The sequence below is a fragment of the Antedon mediterranea genome, chromosome 5 (genome assembly GCF_964355755.1).
Source record: "Antedon mediterranea chromosome 5, ecAntMedi1.1, whole genome shotgun sequence".
Classification (NCBI taxonomy): domain Eukaryota; kingdom Metazoa; phylum Echinodermata; class Crinoidea; order Comatulida; family Antedonidae; genus Antedon; species Antedon mediterranea.
Genome location: NC_092674.1, coordinates 23,294,689 through 23,316,595, shown reverse-complemented (window position 1 = coordinate 23,316,595; position 21,907 = coordinate 23,294,689). Strand labels below are relative to the sequence as shown.

General features: G+C 32.0%; 1 protein-coding gene across 3 annotated transcripts in view; it reads right to left on the bottom strand.

The window, feature by feature from the left end:
- Window positions 1–169: 169 nt before the first annotated feature.
- LOC140049644 (phospholipid-transporting ATPase IB-like) overlaps window positions 170–21,907 on the bottom strand; it is a 39,407-nt gene continuing 17,669 nt past the window's right edge. For all 3 annotated transcript variants that reach the window (XM_072094586.1, XM_072094587.1, XM_072094589.1), the window contains 21 exons: window positions 20,608–20,774; window positions 19,800–19,866; window positions 14,904–15,009; window positions 14,327–14,409; window positions 14,063–14,112; window positions 13,182–13,336; window positions 12,519–12,571; window positions 11,755–11,889; window positions 11,317–11,407; window positions 11,061–11,215; window positions 10,330–10,518; window positions 9,741–9,929; window positions 9,146–9,343; window positions 8,243–8,383; window positions 7,597–7,653; window positions 6,563–6,670; window positions 6,016–6,104; window positions 5,616–5,717; window positions 5,125–5,216; window positions 4,618–4,661; window positions 170–4,224 (listed from right to left, as the gene is read on the bottom strand). In XM_072094586.1, coding sequence (XP_071950687.1) covers window positions 4,165–4,224; window positions 4,618–4,661; window positions 5,125–5,216; window positions 5,616–5,717; window positions 6,016–6,104; window positions 6,563–6,670; window positions 7,597–7,653; window positions 8,243–8,383; window positions 9,146–9,343; window positions 9,741–9,929; window positions 10,330–10,518; window positions 11,061–11,215; window positions 11,317–11,407; window positions 11,755–11,889; window positions 12,519–12,571; window positions 13,182–13,336; window positions 14,063–14,112; window positions 14,327–14,409; window positions 14,904–15,009; window positions 19,800–19,866; window positions 20,608–20,774 — 2,331 coding nt within the window. In that variant the 3' untranslated portion in view covers window positions 170–4,164. The remainder of the gene's footprint in view (window positions 4,225–4,617; window positions 4,662–5,124; window positions 5,217–5,615; window positions 5,718–6,015; window positions 6,105–6,562; window positions 6,671–7,596; window positions 7,654–8,242; window positions 8,384–9,145; window positions 9,344–9,740; window positions 9,930–10,329; window positions 10,519–11,060; window positions 11,216–11,316; window positions 11,408–11,754; window positions 11,890–12,518; window positions 12,572–13,181; window positions 13,337–14,062; window positions 14,113–14,326; window positions 14,410–14,903; window positions 15,010–19,799; window positions 19,867–20,607; window positions 20,775–21,907) is intronic.

The window sequence follows — 21,907 nt, the reverse complement described above, 5'->3', positions numbered from 1 at the left end:
ATAATTATCACTACCATATTTGGGCATTCCACTAACATATTTGGGCACATCACACTTTTGATGTCAAACTAGTTTGATAGTGTAGACAGAACTTTAAGGCAGTTTTCTTGCAAGTCTGGTTTTCAAAAGTTTGAAAAACTTAATACAAGTTACACGATAAAGACAAATATTAACATGACAACCTACTGTTTAATATAACATTCTTTCTTACAGTATATTGTTCATCTAACAATAACCGTGATTGTTCACTATAACAAGGTGAACATTTCAACATACAAACACAACTAATACAGCCTCTATTTATCCATATCTACGATGTTCAAAGTTGTTTGATTTCAGCACATATCCAACATAATAAACTAAACATACTTAAAATATCTTATGAAATACATTCATCAGATTTCAAATATATTAGAAGAATAACAAGTATTTAGAATAAAGTCTCACTGAGGCATAATGTATGTATATTGATTGATTGATATTTTAAGACTGAAGAAAATCATGAAAGAGCAAAGAAAAATCCATGTAATGGAAGGCGACTCCATCCTATTCAAATTAAAATTATTTTAAACAATCAACCATTGGGTGAGATTATTTTACACTACACTCTCTTTGATTGATTGAATTTTGAGAGACATTCGTCATAAAGTCACTTTTAACTTTGGTGACAATCAAGTAAAATGACCATAGAAACTATTAAATCTCACAAAAACATGACACATTTGGGAACCTTTAGTGCCGTACAGCAATTTACATTTATCAGCTTAATACTGCTACAGCACTTCTTTTATTTAAATTAAAATAATAAATACTAAAACTTAAGTACTGTATTATTAATATCTTACTAAACACTTGCTTTACATTCAAAGCCTCTAAAAATAATTTCATTGCAATGCAACATGAATAATCATTTTTGTGCTTAAGTAGCCAAAAACAAGACATTGTATTTGGTCCCTTGCTATACCCTTAGAAATCTTTCCTCAAGCAAGCCGGTACAAACGATTGTTTATACACAGAGTTCCTTTTTATCAGAAAAAGGGGAACTGTTTCTCCAAATTGGTTCAAATAATAAACTGAAAAATTGGTCCACTATTAGAAATAAACAAGAGCTACATTCCTTTAATAAAATAATTATAATGCACTAATTGCATACATGTATAACACAGTGGTATAAATTAATTAATAAAATTTAAAGCTAATTGTAAATGTAATACAATAATACTTGAAATTAAAACCTGCATGCTACTGCTGTGCACATATACAATACAAAAGAATAAAAGCTTTGCACAGTTCGTGGTGATACCTTGTTCATTAAAATATTGCTAGTGGTCCTGAAATGGCAAGAATATAGTGGTTAAGAGTAAACATTTCAAAAAGAATCATTTTGTTTATGTTATTGAAATTAGTTTATTTCATTTCATTTTAAATAAAGTGTACTCATTTTATTTTCCATTTTAAACATTTGGAAAAAATAAATTGGATAATCTTGAATTTGAATAACCAGGTGAAAACTAAATACTGTTGTCCCTTGTTTGTGGTACAGGTAGATAACTCCCCTCCAAATTAAAAATCTTTTCATGTCAAAGTTCATCCATCTGTGTGAACTTTTCATTTTACAAGATCACAAAACAGATGGCGGTCTCTAATTGGAGACCTGTCTTTGAAATAAACAAGACTAAACTCTGAAAACAATAACATTTTCTTTTCTTTCTTTTGTAATTATGTTTTTCAGCGTTCATAATAAAGGAAGAAGAATAATTTCGAAATAAAGAACAATAATTTATATTAATTAATTAATTAATTCTTGTTGAATTGTTTATCTTACCGTACTCCTGAGGAGATAAATCTTTTTAAAAATCCAAACAACTGAGACTGCTACACACTATCCTTTAAAAATATTTTCCAATATACATATAAATTGATCTACACACACATTGCATTACGTATTCCATAATTAAAATAATTTTTACATATTTGGCCTGTACATGCTGTTTAAAATTACAGATATTATTAAAAACATATAAATAATATCATACATTATATGGTATGTCACATATTTAAAGTGAAAAATAATTAAATAAATAAATAAATTTAAAACATATACCAAATACTGTTCATTTCTTGCTTATGTATGTAAATATTTCTATTGACATAAATTTGCATACTAACCAACCTTACAAACACCTGTGTTTTTAAAGAACATTGTTACTATTTCGGGAGATGGATTTAATATCTTACCTTGTCTCTCTCTTTAATTTTGTAGATTGATTATCATGCTTCCTATTGTGCTAACTTATATACATATATTGTCATCCTAACTACTGCACAATAATCTTTAGCACACAAGTACATTTCATACACCTCATAAAACAAATTATATTACACCTAAATAGACTCCTGTTATTTGATTGGATGATTGTGTGTCTCTATTTGTACGCTCACAAGCGTATTTATATTAAATCAGCGGTAGAACAGACAACGCAACCTTCATTAACAACAACATAACAACAATGCTTGGCTCTCGAGAGTGTTGTTTTATAAAGCCAGCCGGAAGACCAAAATGACATGGTTTCACTTAACAATGGTGGATTCTGGTTACAATTTTGCTCTTTTGAATAACGATGAAATTAATAAATGGTAAATACCTTCTTTAGATATTATTTAAAAAAAAATATAAATATAACTTTAAATTTCAATCAAATGTACCTTTCATTCAATCTGAATCAAATGAAAAGAATCTACTTAGATGTTATATAAAACTATTAGAAATAAAATATTATTAATAATGAGAGGTAATAAATAGCTTTACATTTAATGATTTCTGTTCCCAACTAATTTTTTTTTTATTGAATTGGAAGCAATCTATATAGAGTTGAACCAAAGCCTCTATTTAATTATGGTAGGTACCATACCACAAGACCACCAATGATAGATATGCGATAATGAATTGCTTTAGTACTAAAAATATAATTAAAATTGTAATGCATTTTTAGTTAGACTTAATACTCATTTTAGGCAAGTTATCTAATCAGCCTATTGTTCAGTTATCAATATAATATATTATTTAACTAAGTACATAAATATTAATAATGTATACCGGAACAAAATCAGGGTGCATCATGGTATAAAGTAATATAAAAAATATATTGAAATCGGTGGAGTTAATTAACATAAATTAACATAAAAATAAGTACAAAATTAATTAATTAATATGTGAGTTGTGGTAAATTTAATGTGTTTACACAAAAACACACAGAATAGGTTAGAAAAATAAATATCTATATTATGTTAATCAGCTGTATATAAGTTAAGTTTGGTGAAACGACAAAGAAGAAATTGTGTTGTAACGGTGTCAGCCCTAATTCAAGTGACAACCTTGTTTAAATGGGAACACTTTGTTGGGTACTGTTTAAGATTCCATTTTCTTTTCTGAATAAAACATAAAGTCTTGTATCAATATCTGCATATTGATATTCTATTAGTTTTGTGATTTTCTGGGCGTGGTGCACACCCTTTAAATACTAAGGGTCATAGTTCAAATCTTTAAAATAATTATTTTTCTTACCAACCATTTAGAATAAAATAATGTTATATTAGTATGTTCTTTGCGCTTATACGAAGTGTATGGAGGCAACAAGAAACAGAGACACACATGGAAACACGCTGTACACTGTGTTATGTGGAAATATGAATACTGTAAAACTCATCATTGAAACTATACTTTATCTTATGTTAATTATATAATATGGTTACGAATAGAATATTTGGTCACTATATTTTTTACTAATATAATATGTGGCCATTATATAATAATTTAAATAATAAACACATAAAACAAATATTTTATAATACTGAAAATTAAATTAAATATTAAGTAGTACAAACGTTTACTTCTTGGTATGGCATTGTAACAGCCTTAATGTGTTGTATGAGTATTAGAATGGAGAAATATATATATGTACTTGTTTCTCCATGGTGTACATTTTTATTATACATTTAGGGTTTAATAGTACACTGTGATAGAGTACTGGTTTTCAGTTATAAGTTTTACAGTATTTAACAAATTCACATTTCTCTTTACATGAATTAATTACAACGTCTCACAAGTGATTATGTGCCAATTGGTGCACTTTTGAGTATATAATTGATGTGGGTTACCCAGCATCACGAACTGACATCATTGTGTGGCTGCTTGGTTGTGTCATATGCCCGAATAACCTCCGACTGAAATTGTAAATTGTAAAATTTAATTAATACTTACTAAAACGCAACAAAAAGATTCTTTATGTCTGTCTACACTACCAAACTTGATGTTACAAAAAAAACGATGATATCATATCGCTACCATATTTGGGCACATCACACTTTTTTTGTCACATGAAGTTTGATAGTGTAGATAGAGCTTTATGCTATCAGTTAAATAAGCGCTGTTTAGTGGAAGCTGTATGACACAAAGAAGAAGAAAGTTAATGTATGTGTCGTCCACACCTGCGTGCAATTTAGCCCAGTAGGCTGCGAGTCATGATTTCCCCACATTTACATTTTTTGTATGAACAAACCTGCAGTAAGTAGTAATTCAACAATCTCTAAAGAAACGTAAAAAGCGGTTTTAAATACCTGCGTAATTACTCCATGCTCTTCTTGTGAGAATGCGTAACCATCTAAAAAAAACAAAAAATTATCAGTATTTATTTAAAGAAGACTTCAAAGAAAAACAGAGGTATTGTCCAAAGTAAGAAAAACGTCAATGTATGTAATGTAATGTAGACAGTTGTATAGCGCCATTCATTGCTCATGACACTGAGGAATATGAAAACACTTTTCAACTACATTTCTTATCCGCTAATCGTCACACGAGCGTCATGTCAGTGCTGCCAATTCTGACGCTCTCTTGTCTGTTCACAGTGGCTACCTACTCATCTCGAAAGATGTTCTTTATATAGTGCACACAATCATTTTGTGTACACTCATGGACCTATAGATTATAGTCCTTCCAAGAAAACTCTACCACCAAAACCATGAAGCGAGTGAGCCTCGAACCCTTGCCATATTAAGGCTATGATTCAACTGTCTTAACCGCGACCACTCAATAAAATACTAGAAATAACACTTTAAGGAACTTACGAGCCGTTGGTACATGCTCTTCACTTCCACCAGCTCCAATAGGTTTCTTACGTTTCATTAGTCTTCCCAACAAACGAGAAGTTTCGTTTAACCTGTAATAAACACAAAACAGTCTTTTTATACCCTTTATCAAGAAACAGAGAGGTCAAAATGGGATCCTGGAAGATGAGGTGATGAAGATCTAACACAACGTGAATACTATTACAAGACGTGCCCAGAATGGAAAGAGATTAATTGTCTGTGGCCTCAGCTGTTTCTCAGTACTGTATCTATTTTCGAGGTTTCATATAAATATTTGGTAATACATCACATGTGTTTGACATGTATCTAGTAGTAACCTAATTATAAACCTAACCTTACCTGATACAGGCACCATATTTGATATAAATGAGATGCTGTATTACCAAATAGTCCTATGATACTTCGGAACTAGATAGTATGTGGAGATACAGCACTGGGAATCAGTAGTGTGACCTTTGGTGTCATCTTACCTTTTGGAAACTGATTTCTTAATGATAGCTGTTGGGTCAATATGATCTATCTCAGCCTCCTGTACTTCTTGTGCCAAGCTCTTATACATAGTACGACATATACTGAAATTAACCATATCCATAATATATACAGTATTCAATATACAAGACTTTTTAATTCATGGAATATGATATATATATAGGTAGTATAGCATAGTCACCCTGGTCAATATTTGTATACAATATCCCTACTCTACTGGGTATGGTCTTTTCAAAATTGCACATGTCTGAATTCAATCTATAAGGACTACGCAGCGGCTTACTACATTGTTTCTGTGCGTAACATTTCATTGGAGCTGTTATAGCTTTTCATTTCATGAATTTTAACAGTTAACATAAAACGCAATTTCTATAAATTTACCTTTTCCAGACAACGTCTCGCATTAAAACAGCAACAGGCATAAGAAAAAGAAGCATCCAGAAGATCCCGCATGAAAACACCATGTGAGACTAGAAATAAAACAATGAATGTTAAAAATAAATAAATACTGTTTTACTGCCTCTTTTTGAAAGAAGACCCCAATTCATGGGACATCCCTATTATATCTTTAGTACACTCTATGAAAGGGAGAAAATTTCATGTGAAACAAATGAAGGCAATATGTTTTGGACAACCCCTATTAAGCTCTGTCTACACTATCAAACTAGATTGACGAAAAAAGTGTGATGTGCCCAAATATGGTAGTGATATGCCCAAATATGGAAGTGATACGACATCATCATGTCTATATGTAAGCACATCTGATTTTTCTGTCTTATAAAGTTTGCCAGTGTAGACGGTTAAGGTGACATTTTGTAGGTGGTTTCTGTGTACTTAAATAATATTCTTTTTAGTAAAATGTTATTCTGTAAAAATGTGAGTCCCTTAACAGAACCAAAAAAAATATTTGTTTACTTGTTGCACGTACCTCTCCTGACATGTCACCAGCTGATGGGAAGACTGGGAAACACGCTGAGTAAATTGCAAAAAATGCTAACCAAGACAGGAAACCATGCCACAAGGAGAAATGCACAGGCTACAAAAAAAATAGTACCAACAGTATCATAGTAAATAATTATCTAGCAAAAGAATAATTATGACAAGTAAATTTATACTGTATGTAAATATTAATATCTTGTATTTATGAAGCGCCTAATGTTGTGCTGTAAATTTGATTAACCTGGTAAATTTTAGACACGTATGGAAACAACCTGGTACCCATTTGTACACCTGGGTTGGAGATAAGCGTAAGCAAAGTATCTTGCCTAAGGATACAATGTGACTAGCATTGGATTTGAACACACGATCAGTAGTCTAACGTCCAACACACTGCACCACAAGCCCCCAAACAATGTCAACAACGTCGAGAGATTAATAAATGTTAGTTTGTCCGTAGTTGCAAATCTAAGGTATTCTTTTTTCTTGTAATTAACCTACAACCTTTCCATATAATATAATAATAATAAATACTTTATTTTAACATGGAAAAGCTTGTGTCACCATAAAGGTGTTCTTTTACAAGGCCGTGATCAACTAACAGTAATACAATACACATTTAAAAATAACAAATTTTAAAAATTAAACAAATTAGAGAACAAAAATATATAGAAACCTTACAATTATGCTAAGAGTACAAAATAAATAATAGGCCTAAATTACACCAATAATTTTTTTAAAGTATTTAAATTTGTGGCATTTTGCATTGGTTTTTCTAGAGTATTCCATAATCTAGCACCATGATAGGAAAGACGTTTTTTTATATATTCTATCCAATTTTAATACATCCTTTGATCTTGTATTGTATGTGTCTAGTTTGGAAACATAATGGCAATTAAATGACCACAATCTTTTAAATTAAATTTGCAATGTACACTTGTATATTAGAGTAAGTATATGATGTAGGACAACGCTATGTCATTGAGTATGTAATGACTTTAAGTAATAAGAGCCTAGCATACTTACCCAGCTCCATGCATCCATTTCAAGTCCAGCTTTCAAACTGACGACAACAACAACATACTGTAAATACAGTTCTAGTTTGTTAACTAAAACATATTGTATATAATATTCTGTATACTATTTTTAACATCATGTGTGCGCACACACACAAAATTAAACTTGTAAACTTGCTCTAAAAGGTGTAGGGAATGGGGTGCGAGTAATGATGCAATACTATACAAGTAAAAATGTACACCCTGTCAGTTATAACTGCATTGAATTCTCACATTTACAAGCAGTGTAAAAAGAGAGATCAAAAGCTGTCATCCAGAAAAGACTTACTTCTCTGGATGTTTTACAGCACTCGGTTTTGATAATTATATAATCACATGATGCTAATACTGAGTATAACCAAGGAAATCTAACAACAGGATCCTGAATTCCAGACATCAAATGGTTTATCTGTGGCTGCGACACAATAAGTTTCATGCCCCTTAACAGACGCAGAGCTTATTTACATAGGACAGTACTGTTGGTATTTGTAGCAGCTAGACATAAGATCAAAGGACTGTTACGAGTTCCTATCTTGGCAAGGCAAGCTCAGTGTCCTGTTGTTTAAGATTGCCTTGATATAATTGGCTACCATAGACAAATGTTTAGTATTACTTACTGTGTATACCATATTGCCAACAAATAGATAGTCCCCAGTATAGCCTTCCTTGAAGGCTGCATCCTGATGTAAGGCACCAATACTGATCCAGAAGATGAGTAGAGAGTGCACAATAGAGTTTACTGTCCACATCCAAAATACCTGATAACAAAACAAGATCGCATTTCAGAGAGGCAAAAATTATGTTTTCAAAACAATTGAAAGTCTGTTTACTGTAGCTATTTCCTTCATTGTGTTAATTTAGTTATTTTGTTTTTTCCTAAAAATTTATTTCATCGTGCATAGAGGCATTTCATTTCATTTACTTTCATTTCATTTATAACAAAAAATATCCAATAATAGAGAGAGACAGGATTCCCAAAAGTGAACAAAATCAAACTATCAAGTGGGTCTCCAAAGATCATTACAATTGAAAGTATAATATACAGTACAGTTAATATATAATACACTTGGTATTAAAATAATTGAGAGTAAATTCTCCCTAGACACCTAGAAAATGGGAATTAATTCTAAAAAGGACATTTTAGTCTAACATATTTCATAGCTTGGTGGTTAATGTGCTTGCCTTCCAATCCCAAGTGCCGGGGGTTCAATCCTGACCTAGTGCCAGGGTTATAACTCACGACTCTTTCACTCTTTACTTTTTAGTTTATAAGCACGTTAAATTATTAAATAGTATATCTATCTGCAATTGGTGAGTTACTCTCTGTTGGATGCGTATGAAAATAAAAACTTTAATTGTGAAAGATGGAAGATGACATTGTTAAAAGAAAACCAAAATGAAATGGGACTCACTGTTTAAAAGCATAACATCTGAAGAAAAACTGTATAGAGCTAATTTGTGATGTATAAACAGTAAGTTTTTGAAATCGAAAATTTTAAACTTTATTCGCTTATTGTTACCTTTGTGTTAAAGTACTCTGCATTCTGGGAAGGTTTATAAAGCTGTGGGAAACGCTGCATACTCTGTGCGCTGATATTACGATCAAACAGACCAATAGCGAACGGCGGCATGACCGTGAACATTACATTGTAGAACGCAATGCACCAACGATTAAAGAGAATTTGACCTGACCAACCATTCATCATAGCAAACCAAAACTAAAAAAAAAAACATTTTATTTTTCAAGGTTAAAATATCTAAATATATATTAGGAAATATATAGAATTAATTATCAAAACATACACAAATATGTTTTTATTGGCAATTAAAAGTAATAATGCACATTTGACCGTGCCATTGATATCCACTTTTACAACCATAGGATTTTTACACGTTTTCAAGGTCTAGACGCAGAGTTGACCATGCCGATAGAAAAATAATAAATTATAATACATAGTTGACATTGATACCTACTTTTACAGCCATAGTAATAATAATAATGGTAGTCTTATATAGCGCCTAATATTACAAGGTTTGTAAGTGCTTTACACACAAAAATGATCGATAGAATATCCTAAAATAACAAAAAAACAAACCTTCATAATTTAAACTAACCTCCATGATATACAGGCATATATTCTTGTAGAATGAGTACAGTATAAGCTTAGATATACGACTGTAGCTCCAGACACCGTGAACCAACATCAGCTTTTTGAGGTAACGGAACTGAGCGATAGAATAGTCAGATGAATTTGCCGCTTGTAGGCCTTCATTACCACTAATACCCACACCTACATCAGCAGCCTATGAAAGTTGAAACATTAAAATTCACAGAGACTTAAATTTTAATTGTAAATTTTGGGGAAACCGAGCTTGACAGATCAGTGTTAAGGCACGCTAAACATTTGCACTAGAAGCGTCACACAATACACATCAAATCGGACAAAGCTTGAAAAAGTTCCTAAATAAGCAATTCAAGCAAATTCATGTGCGCGAGCTCTGTAGTTACTGTGTTTAAATTGGACTGATGCCTACACGTGTCACATTTGATTTGATGTTCACACTAAAATCAGTCGCGTCAAAATTACAGTTCAATTTGACACTAGACGTGTGCTGTTTCGCGTGTACTATGGTTCAGTGTGCCCCAGCCTTTATAATTTCCTTCAACCATGTCAATATTTGTATACAAGATGTTTCCACCAACCTGAATCATGCTAACATCATTAGCACCATCCCCAATGGCCAGGGTGACCGCATTCACGTTGTGTTTGACCAGCTCCACAAGCTCGGATTTCTGCATGGGTGACACACGACAACAAATAACAGACTTACAACTGATTGCTAATTCAAGGAAATCTTTACGAAGGCTAAAGTCCAAGGCATATATCAGAGTCTGTATAGAAAATAAAAAATAGAAATTGATTGTAAATATTTACAATATAAGCCAAAATTTCCTCAATCATGTTTAAAATCTTTCAGGCAATTCAGCTACTTTTTTTAAAATCACAAAAGCCTCATTATATTTATATGCAGTACAGTGAAACAAGAAACTTTTAGGCACATTAATCTTCTGAATTCTGTGAGTGAAATGGAATGAAATTTGCAAATGTTTTATGCCGCGAATAATTTTCAGGAAGTATTGAATACGCAACATGAAGAATGTTATGTATACAATGGTTGACACAATCTTATTAATTTTACTAAAATGCGATACTGTATTTACTACAGAGTACATGAATTTTAACAGGATGGTTGTGCCCACGATGGATTGACGTGATCTTTTTACAGTATTTAATTTATTTTTCAAATTTGCGAAAAGTTTTATGTCGCAAAAATGGCATATGTAACTTGTTTTTACAGTATGTAGTGAATTATATAGTAGTCTACTTCCTTGATCTCTCGCCTCAAGCAGAAACTGCATGGACGGGAGCCTACCTTTCCATCCACAATAAGCGCGACTTCACTCTGCACTCCTGATGGATCTATATAATCTTCTGTCAACATACGCAGTCTGTCACGTGTCTCGTCTAAAGAGTCTTCGTTCAGAATTAGAAGCTGCATTTCTTGGGTGATAAGACGACTTGCGTAACCTAAAAAAAAAAACAACATTAACAAAACTAGATTTATTAAACTTACTTAGTAAAATATAATTTTAACTTTGTTTTAAGTGAAATTATTTTGCTTATATTACCAATATTGATAGCGGTTTCCTGTTTGTCTCCAGTCAAAACCCAAATACGTATGTCGGCTAACATCAATGTTGAAATTGTTTCTGGAACACCCTGCAGTATATAAAAACATAAACTAACACAACCGACATTAACCCAGTTATTAACCAGGGATGAATCTTACAAAGTCTAGAGATGAAACTAAAGAAGTCTAGGGATACATGCTAAAAACAGATGCCGTTCAAAAGTTGACAGTCAAGTAGAGCCTTTATAGACAGTTATAGCACACAACAGGTTGGTTTTAGAATGTAAAACACACTTACCAGAATGTTTATAAAAAAACAGGACCTAATGAGGATTTAGTAAATTATTGGATGGCACATGATTTGTAGTCAACCAATCAAATAACAAGTACATATTTGATTCAATATTCATGATTTCATAAATAATGCATTGTTTACCTGTTGTAGTTTGTCTTCAATTGCTGAAGCACCAATCAGCATGAAGTTCATCTCAATAAGCTCAGCAGCGTCTTCTAGTTTTGCATCACGATTCTGCAAAGCTGTGCTAGCTTTATAGTAAGTTGCATTCCATTCCTGGTAAACAATATACAGGTAATGAATATTCATGAGGCTACAGGTAATGAATATTCATGAGGGTACAGGTAATGAATATTTATGAGTTGAGTGGTGAGAATATAACATTAGTTTAAAAATTTACTGTTTAACAAGACAGAGTTGACTGCATTTTTGGTAGTATTACTCTAAAAAAATGCCAAGATAGGAACTTTGATCTTATGTCTAGCTGTGACAAATAACAGCAGTACTGTACAATGTACATATTCTCATATATTCATGTTCTCACATATTCGCATTGTGCTTTAGCCAAATATTTGAGGAAGCTAAATGGTCAAAAATCAGTCAAAAGTTTAGTGGGCGTGGAATTGATTGTTTATTTATGAATGAATATAATGATGATATATAATGATATAATCAGGCACAAAATTATTTAATTGCAATTTTAAATGTCGAAAATTGTTTCCTCTTGTATTTTTCATACTTATTATATTTTAATATTTGCATATCGAAAATTGCGAGCACCTACTGTAGCTTCCCTCAGTGAGAGATGAATGAAGTTTGACATATCAAGCCATGAATTTGAAATAATCAAACTGGTAATTACTGGTCAAATTTAACATTACTTGCATCAACCTATATATACTTACATCATATTCCTCTTGGGCTACTTCACGAAATGCAAAACACAGAGTTCTCAAACCTGTCAAAATTAATGATCAATAATTAATATTAGTAATGAATATTTCGCTTCATCAGATGAGAAAATTAAGATATGAATAAAGCAGATATTAAAATGATATTAGCCAGTATATGAACTTATGTCCTGTAAGAGTAAGAAATCTGATCATTACATTTTAACCAATTTTTATTTAGATTTATAAGCCAAGTGAGATAAAATTGATTAGATTTGAATTATTCTAATGAGATTACAGAAAAATAATATTTATAGAAAATTTTCCATGATAGCCTTAAAGGCTTAGTAGCTTATTTTTATTTGTTTCGTTTTTATATATATAGGCGAATTTCCAAAGATAACCAAAGGGATTTAATTCACTATCCTCCTTAAAGGTGGCAATACTGTTCACAAAACAAACATATACACAAGATGCTCTACATAAACAAAGACTTATTACAAGTCTTTGGGTGTGGAGTTGTAATTTGTCATTAGAAAAAAATCCTGACATATAACAGGACTTGAACCCAGGACACTTGGATTTGTAGCCAAGCATCATAACCACCAACTCCACTCCACTATTGTGCTCCTTGTTACACCTGCCACCTAGACTGATCTAGCTATACCCCTGTAATACCTTCTGCTGCAAATTCTTCTAGATGTTGTAGAGTTGACTCTTTGAATTCTTGGTATTTTCCTAATCGATCATAAATCACATTATCAGCTCCTTTACACAACACAAATATACGCCCATCCTCTGTACGTACTATTGTAGACATTCTTTTTCTTTTACTGAAGTTTACAAAATAAAAATGTTATTTTGGAATATAAATCATATTACATATTATTAAAAATATGTTATTATTAATAAATTAAATTAAATATACAGTAGACCCCTCCTTTCAGGAAAGGCTTTTTTTAAAACAAATGAGGGAAAATATGTTTGTGGCCAACTAAGGGGAAATGTTGGGTTATATTCCTTGATAGGAAGTTCTACTGTATTTATATTAATTAATTAATTTATTCATTTCCTTTATTTCAGATATTACATCCATATACAAAACATACAAAACAAAGAAAACAAAAGCAACCAGGAAATTAACAATACCATCTGCCACAAACACTAAAATATTAATTTGCACCAAGGCTGATGTAGGTTGACACACACCGTTAATAACAGTAAATGGTGAAGAGACACAATTTCTCTGACATGTTACTTACAGCAAATTTAAACCATAGACAAATTCAAATGTAAATCGTTATTAAAACAAAGCTCTAAAGCTTGGTTCCTATTAGACACAACATAAGGAAATAGACTCAACGCAAGCGAGTTGACTAATGACAAGTAACAGTTCAAATAATACATTACTTGTGATTAGTCAAATCACTATAAATACGTTGTGTTACATTGCATCTCTAGTGGGAATCAAGCCCAAAAAATATTAATACTGCACCCTACTCCGGCAATCATGCAGAAAAAAAAAACCAATGAAAAAAAGCTTTTTCTAAAAACATTACCTTGTAAATTCCAAGACATTAAGTACATAATAGCGTTCAACTTGACCATGCTGCAAGACAGAAAAATTAATTAATTTAATGTTAAACACGTTTAATGTTAAACACGTTTAATGTTTAACACGTTTAATGTTTAACACGTTTAATGTTTAACACGTTTAATGTTTAACACGTTTAATGTTTAACACGTTTAATGTTTAACACATTTAATGTTTAACACATTTCATACAAGATTTGTTATAAAGATATATAATTATCTATACTCACCACATCTATTTCTACATATTCTGGTGTTCTCTCTGTGAACACAAAACCAAGATCATTTGCAGCTTTTACAAGGGCACCTTCGTCTAGAAATATAATGAACAGACTTAATAAAAAAGCAAGCTGTATTGGCAACAGAAGACTAAAGCTCTGTCTACACTATCAAACTTTATGTGGCAAATGAAATGTGATGTGGCCAAATATGGACACAATGATGTCATCTTTGGGCATATTATTACCATTTTTGGACATATCACTACCATATTTGGGCACATCACACTTACAGATATTTAAGGAAATATAATGAAAAGACAGTATTCAATGGCCAGGAGCTATCATACAACTCTCCAGCAACTGGAAGCCTGTCTGGTGGTTGGATAAAAAATAGTGATGAATGGCTGTAGTGAATATGTAATAGAACCTAACTAACTCATTTAGTTTAAAACATAAGTGCAGGAGAATTCTCGAGCAACCAAAACGCATTCGTGCTGAGTGAGGAACACTTCCTAAACAGCGCAACCTTTGACTCTAGTTAATTTGTTATACATGACTAGGTTTAAATCTGTTATCTATAATTTACCTGGTGATGATGCTTGGTAACTTAATTTTCCATGCTCTCTCTCGGGAACGACTGTATGACATACGGCCAACATAGTCAGGAACATACGGATGTGAGCAGATGAAACCTGAAAAATGATCAAATTAAAGCTGTTATATATATATATATTATATATACTGTTTAACTGTAAATTTTTCTGCCTGTTTTACTTTATTGTTTTTATTGTTTTAATTAAGCTTTTTGCTTATTCTATTTGTATCTCCATTTGAGATCCAACTACTGATCTATACAGCATTTATATATACTGTTTAACTGTATATTTTTCTGCCTGTTTTACTTTATTGTTTTTATTGTTTTAATTGAGCTTTTTGCTTATTCTATTTGTATCTCCATTTGAGATCCAACTACTGATCTATACAGCATTTATATATACTGTTTAACTGTATATTTTTCTGCCTGTTTTACTTTATTGTTTTAATTAAGCTTTTTGCTTATTCTATTTGTATCTCCATTTGAGATCCAACTACTGATCTATACAGCATTTATATATACTGTTTAACTGTATATTTTTCTGCCTGTTTTACTTTATTGTTTTTATTGTTTTGATTGAGCTTTTTGCTTATTGTACTTGTATCTCCATTTGAGATCCAACCACTGATCTATACAGCATTTATATATACTGTTTGATATATTTGTAATTGTAACAATACGTTTTTAACCTTTTTAAAGATTTTTAATGTTTTATACTTTTACACTTTTTGTTTGACAATTTGTGAAGACAATTAAAGTTACATGGATCTTGTATTTTTATCTGAATTTACAGTAGCATATAAATTAATTCTTATATATACTGTATAGTGTTCAGAATTTTCAGATGGATTTTGTTGAGATGGGTTATTCCATTTTATATATAGGGCTTTTTTTATTGTAAATTTGTAACTAATGGTGGCTGTGTAATACAATTTTGAAATTTTATTTCCTGCATTGATCTAGACAATTCTTATTAATTTACCTCCGCCAAGGAGGTATATGTAATCAGTAGCGTGTGTTTGTTTGTTTGTTTGTTAGCAGGATTATTCAAAAAGTAATTACAAGATCTTTACCAAAATTAATAGACAGATAGATATGTGGTCAAGGACCATTCCATTAAATTTTGGGACCATTTGGGACCACAGTCCTAATTCTGGACCACTTTTTAATATACTTTTTTAGACCTGCTAGTGTTAAAAGATAGGACAGAATTTTTCAAAAGCCGGCAAGCAGTCTTAAAGTAACAAGTAAACTGAAATTGAATTTTCTCGAGAACTACTTGTCCAAAAAACTTAATTTTTGAACAAGAGGCAAGAGTTATAATTTGTGATTTGTAATTTTAAAACATAATTTGATTTAATGTGCACATTTTTTGATGCGAGTAGTTTAAAAAACCTATTTCTTTTCAAATTCACTCGTTTGATTTTCGCGTTGCTGTTCTATTGTTAGTCAACTGAATCTATTGTTAATTGAAAGGCTTGTTACATAACCATTACACCAAACTCGCATACACAGGCTTGTAATGAAATTAGCCTAAATCACAAACAGCATTAAGACACACACAAATATATATATATTTTTTTTTTTACCGGAAAAATCTCATGTAGGAGAATTTTACAGTAGGCGGAGGTATGCCCTCTCGGAGTGGCTTTCTAGTTGTTAATGTGTTTGTCTATTATTATGTGAATTTTTATCCCTACCCATATGTTCTTGAATCCTTGTCTTTAGATGCCGAGAGGTTTCCCCGATTTAAGAGCTTTCACAGCCCTAACAAGAGCAGTATGCGTGTGAATGGTGGGAGAATTTTAGACAATCATTAAAAATTCATAAACACAAAAAACCCTCTGGTAAAATATGTAATAAATAACAATATACTGTTTTTCCATGTTATTGTTGTGTCAATGCACCATCAACGTCTGTTTTATGGAAACTGGCGCAATAGAAGATTTTCTTAATATTATTATTCTCAACAATTCTTTTGAATAATACATTTCCTTATTTTGGTACTAAATTATTCAGTGAATCTTATTGTATTTACAAGTTTTGATCATAATAAGTTTAAAAGCAATGACCGTTCCACCACGTCCTGAGAGCTTTTATTCAAAACGTCTGAAGTAAATTTATGAAATACAGCTGCCTGTATTTTGTCATGCATTCTGACTGCCATAGGAATTAAATAAATTTGTTCAAAATCTAATTTAAACAAATGCAGCTAACATTTAACATTGTCTGATATACTGGATTTACATGTACAACAAGAATGTAACATTGTATCTTCTGGGATAATCTTACGCAAACTACTTTGGTACGGTATGCAATCACTGTATAAACAACGTATGGACAATAACTGCTCACGTCAATGAAATCTTTACAGATTAGTTTAAAAAAAAATGTTTTCACATGTTTGTAACAAAGTAGAGGCTGTATAAAATCAAATTTGAACAATACCATGACCACAGTGATCTAACAGTCAGGACACCTGCATAACAAGCACAAGGTTCCGTCTTGAATCCCGGTTAGGAACGCTTCTTCTCATTCTCACAGATTACTGTATTTTTCCAAATTTGTTCAATAATGTAACATTTTGTAGAATATTTGTATTGTGAATGGGGTATTAATAGATATTATTATATTAAACTTTGTAATGTGTGCTATGATATTGTAAGTACAAGGGTCCGTTAAAGTTGGTGTTTAACGGACAAACACATGAGGAAAGAAACATGTTCTTACGTTGATAGGTACTGTAACTATAGATAGTAAATCAATTTCTATTTTATTAACCATGATATGCTCTGTTGAGCACATACTGGCACAACAACGTTTTGCATATTATTTGGCGCATTTGAACAGTGTATAACAGAGTAAAAACATTGGGGCATGCTCCCTTTAGCTAAACCAGCTTATGTGCGTTTAAGTACCGCAATGCAATAAAGAATTTTGTGCAAAATGTGTATGAATTGTAAGGTAAAATTAATATTGCTGTTGAACAGGGACAAACATTGTGCATTGTGTATAAGGAGAGGCGCATTTCATGCCGAATGCGAGGCAGATTTTTGACTGGTGTGTAATAAATGCATAGCTCAACTTGTAATGTGAATAGTTACTGTTGAACAATAAAACTGGTTGTGTCAGTGTGCAATACACATTGACTGCCTTGTATTAAACGTGTTTGATTTAATGTGAATAATGCTATTGACATTTAACGTTGTCTCATACGACACTAAAACTTAACTAGATTACTCATGGGTGTGTGTATGCGCTGCGTGTACCGTAAATTTGACATTTAACAAACTCGGTATGAACTTTTGGATATAAAAGCACTGCATTTTAGAATTTATCATATTATTATACCAAGATATTTTAAAAATAGTATATGATTACGTTAAATAGAATATTCACAGCTTTTTAGAATTTTTAATACATAATATGTATATGATTACTTTATACTATAGTAATTATTATAATATTCATACTGTAGCTTTAAAAAATTAATCACTGCTTTCCATGGGAAGTAAAAATATAACCTTTCCAATAAAACAGAGATTTATTATGGTAAAGCAATTGAGAAAAACACTTTTAATAACAAATATTCATAGCTTTAAGAATCAATCATAATACATAAAAAGGTGTTTAAATTTACTTTTTTAAACTAGTTAATCAATGGCAAATTTACAGTCATCTTAAGCTTGGCTTGACTTAAGTTGTAGTTGGATCCAAAGAGGAAGAACCCAACCCGCACTCCCCTACCTCCGTAAAATTTTGGAACCCCTCACGACCCAATCAGTTTACTCAGCATTTGGCATGACTGAAACAAAAATGTCTAGCAATTCAACTTTTCTATATTTATGTAAAACCAAATTACCTATTTCTATTAGATAAACCCATAATCTATTCAATAAATACAACATATTATATTGTCCATTTGGGAACACGATGTAATTAAATGTCTAGTGTAAATGGAACTTTAATGGTTATTCTATGCTACTGTATCCTATCATTATTGGCGAAAGTGTAATATATACTAATATACAGAATTCTGGATTTGTTACCTAACACTGCTTCATACTGCTTTTACATTAGTAATAAGCACTTTATTAAAATTGTTCACCAAGTAAGAGAAATACTCTCCAGTATCGTAGGAAAATTCTGTAAAGTTCTGTCTGCATTATCATACATTATGTGACAACAAAAATGTGATGTGCCCATATGTGGACACAATGACATCAGTATCACTACCATATTTGAGCGCAGCACATATTGTTATAATCCAACTTGTTTGATAGTGTAAACAGAGCTTTATAGAGTGTCTTTATGGTACTAGGTCAGGTCAATCAGTCATTGGCCGTTGTCTGGACCAACAAGACACCATCAAACGTTTGTCAAGGTGGGAAGCAAGAAATGAGGAAACACATCCCTATACAGTCAACTCTCCCAATACCGGACACCTTTGGGCCGGCCAAATAAGTCTGGTTTTCCGGAAAGTCTGGTATTCAGAATGTGTTTTTAATGGTAAAAATGAATTTGGGACCTTTTGGTCCTCAAAAAAAGTCTGGTATTGGGAGAGTTTCTGGTTTTCAGAGAGTCCGGTATTGGGAGAGTTGACTGTATCCCCATATGTGCAAAGTGAGTAATAATATGGTATACTTTCAGTGTTCTCCCAATATACAAATAAAATTGTCTATCAAATTGACAAAATATAGCCATCAATTGCTCTTCGTCTATGTTTTTAATGTCTAGGCCTTAACCTGTATAATTTTCTTAAACCATTTTTAATATGGGTTGGAGGCAATAGCAAATCCTGCTGGCAAAACCTGCTTTAGAAGAACACTGATACTTTGGTCATTGGAAATCTAAAGCTCCCTACTGTTTATTAAAGATCACACTCACATGTTTTTCACTTAAATTCTCCAGTAACTGTGGATCATTAAATATTGCACTGGTATCATCACTTGACCTGAAAACAAGAAGATATAATCACGAGTGCCTGTAGGCTCTGGGGTAGATCTTTTTGTTATCCCCTCAAATAAAACATAGTATTATATAAGAATTTACAAAATATTGGAAAATATCCATGGATGGTATACTACTGCAATAGTCTTAGAGCAAATGAAATTTTCCACAAAGGCACAAAAATATGGAAAAAAATTCCAATGCATGGGCGAGATATGAAATATAGAAAAACCTACAAAACAAGCAAATTGGTAATTCTCAAACTTTTAATTATTAATTGTCTATATTGTACTATTTATTATACTATGTATTTTGATATTAATTACATTTTTGATGATTTTATTTGATACAAACTTTTAAAAGAAATGTCATTTTATGTTTAAAAGTTGAGTTCGATAGGCATGCATTTGTTTTTTATCTTCTTCCTTTTTGTCCAATATTTTAAATACATGTTATCTTACGGCCAATTTACACAGACGAGCGGTAACGGTATGCAGACAACCGCGTAGCTTGTCCACATAGAATCTGTATCTATCCTGAGCGGGAACCGCATGTCCGCTCCGTGTTGTGGTCATATGGAAAAATATCAGATTCTATATTTTCTATTACTGTTACTGCTCGTCTGTGTAAATTGGCGTTTATTCTTAGTGTTTGTATGCATATATCTTTACTTTTCGAAGAAGAAATTGAATAACAAATTGGTGGGGAATTGAAGGAAAAACATGAGAATTAAGAGGCAACTTACCCATACTTGATACCAGCAATACTACATCGTCTGAACTGCATCATGTTACAGGTCAGCGTACCGGTCTTGTCCGAGAATATGTACTTGACTTGACCAAGTTCATCATTTAGGTTTGACGTACGGGCCTGGGCGGGTGTGTTGGACTCCTCATGGTACATCTCCAGATCCTATTAAATAAAGTTAAATACATGCAGTCACTCTCACAAACCAGTAAAACTCTGTCTGCACTATCCAATTAGTTTGACAAAAAAGTGTCATGTGCCCAAATATGATAGTGATATGCCTCAATATGGTAGTGATATGACATCATCATGTCTATATAAGGGTACATTACATTTTTGTCACATAAAGTTTGACAGTGTAGACAGAGTTTGTTACATTCACACTTGTTTCCGTTTCACGAAATATTTAATTCTTTACATAATTTTGTTATTATAATGTTATTTAACAAACACCACAAGATGTGAATGCAGCCTAAACAAGACATTCTGACAAAACCAGTAAGATGTTCCAATCATAGTTCTGGACCTTTCCTGAAAAATCACTTTGTCACAAAAAATGTTGCAGGTCTGCCTATACTTCTTATGAACTAAGGCTCTTGGAAGGGGAATTGTAATTTTTTCTTAGAAAAAATCCTGACATCTGACGGGACTTCAACCCAGGACCCGTGGAGTGGAAGCCAAGCATCAAAACCACCAAGCCACAAACTCCACTCCTAAATCATTCACTGTATATGACTAGGAAGGCCGGCACCTTTGATCTGCCAAATATAATGTATTAATCCTCAATGATATTCAAATTTCGACCAGTTACTTTATTTGCAAATTTTATTATGGCTGAAATAGTCAAATGGCTAAATTAAAATTGAGTAAGAATCTGCTATTAGACAATAAGAATAATAAAGGAGAGTTGCCTTAACACACTCTATAATCAATCAAGATGACACACTGATTGATAGTATTCTAATAACGATAATCAATGCTAAAAAGCTCACAACACAGAAAAGATATGAATACCCAATACTGAAAGTATAACTATGAGATATATCACTGATGTATATTAAGTCAAACTGAAATGTCAAGGCATCTGAAATATTAACCAAGGGTTTGAAATAACTTATTACACGCCCACACGCCAGAGGAAGACCTTTTATTAGCAAGAGACAATTTGGATGTTATGAACAAAAGTATTTAACATAAAGAAAAATATCTTGAATCTGCAGTCCAAAGCCTTGTCTACACTATCAAACTTGATGTGAATACTAATGTGCCTATATATGGACCATATATATCTCAACCAC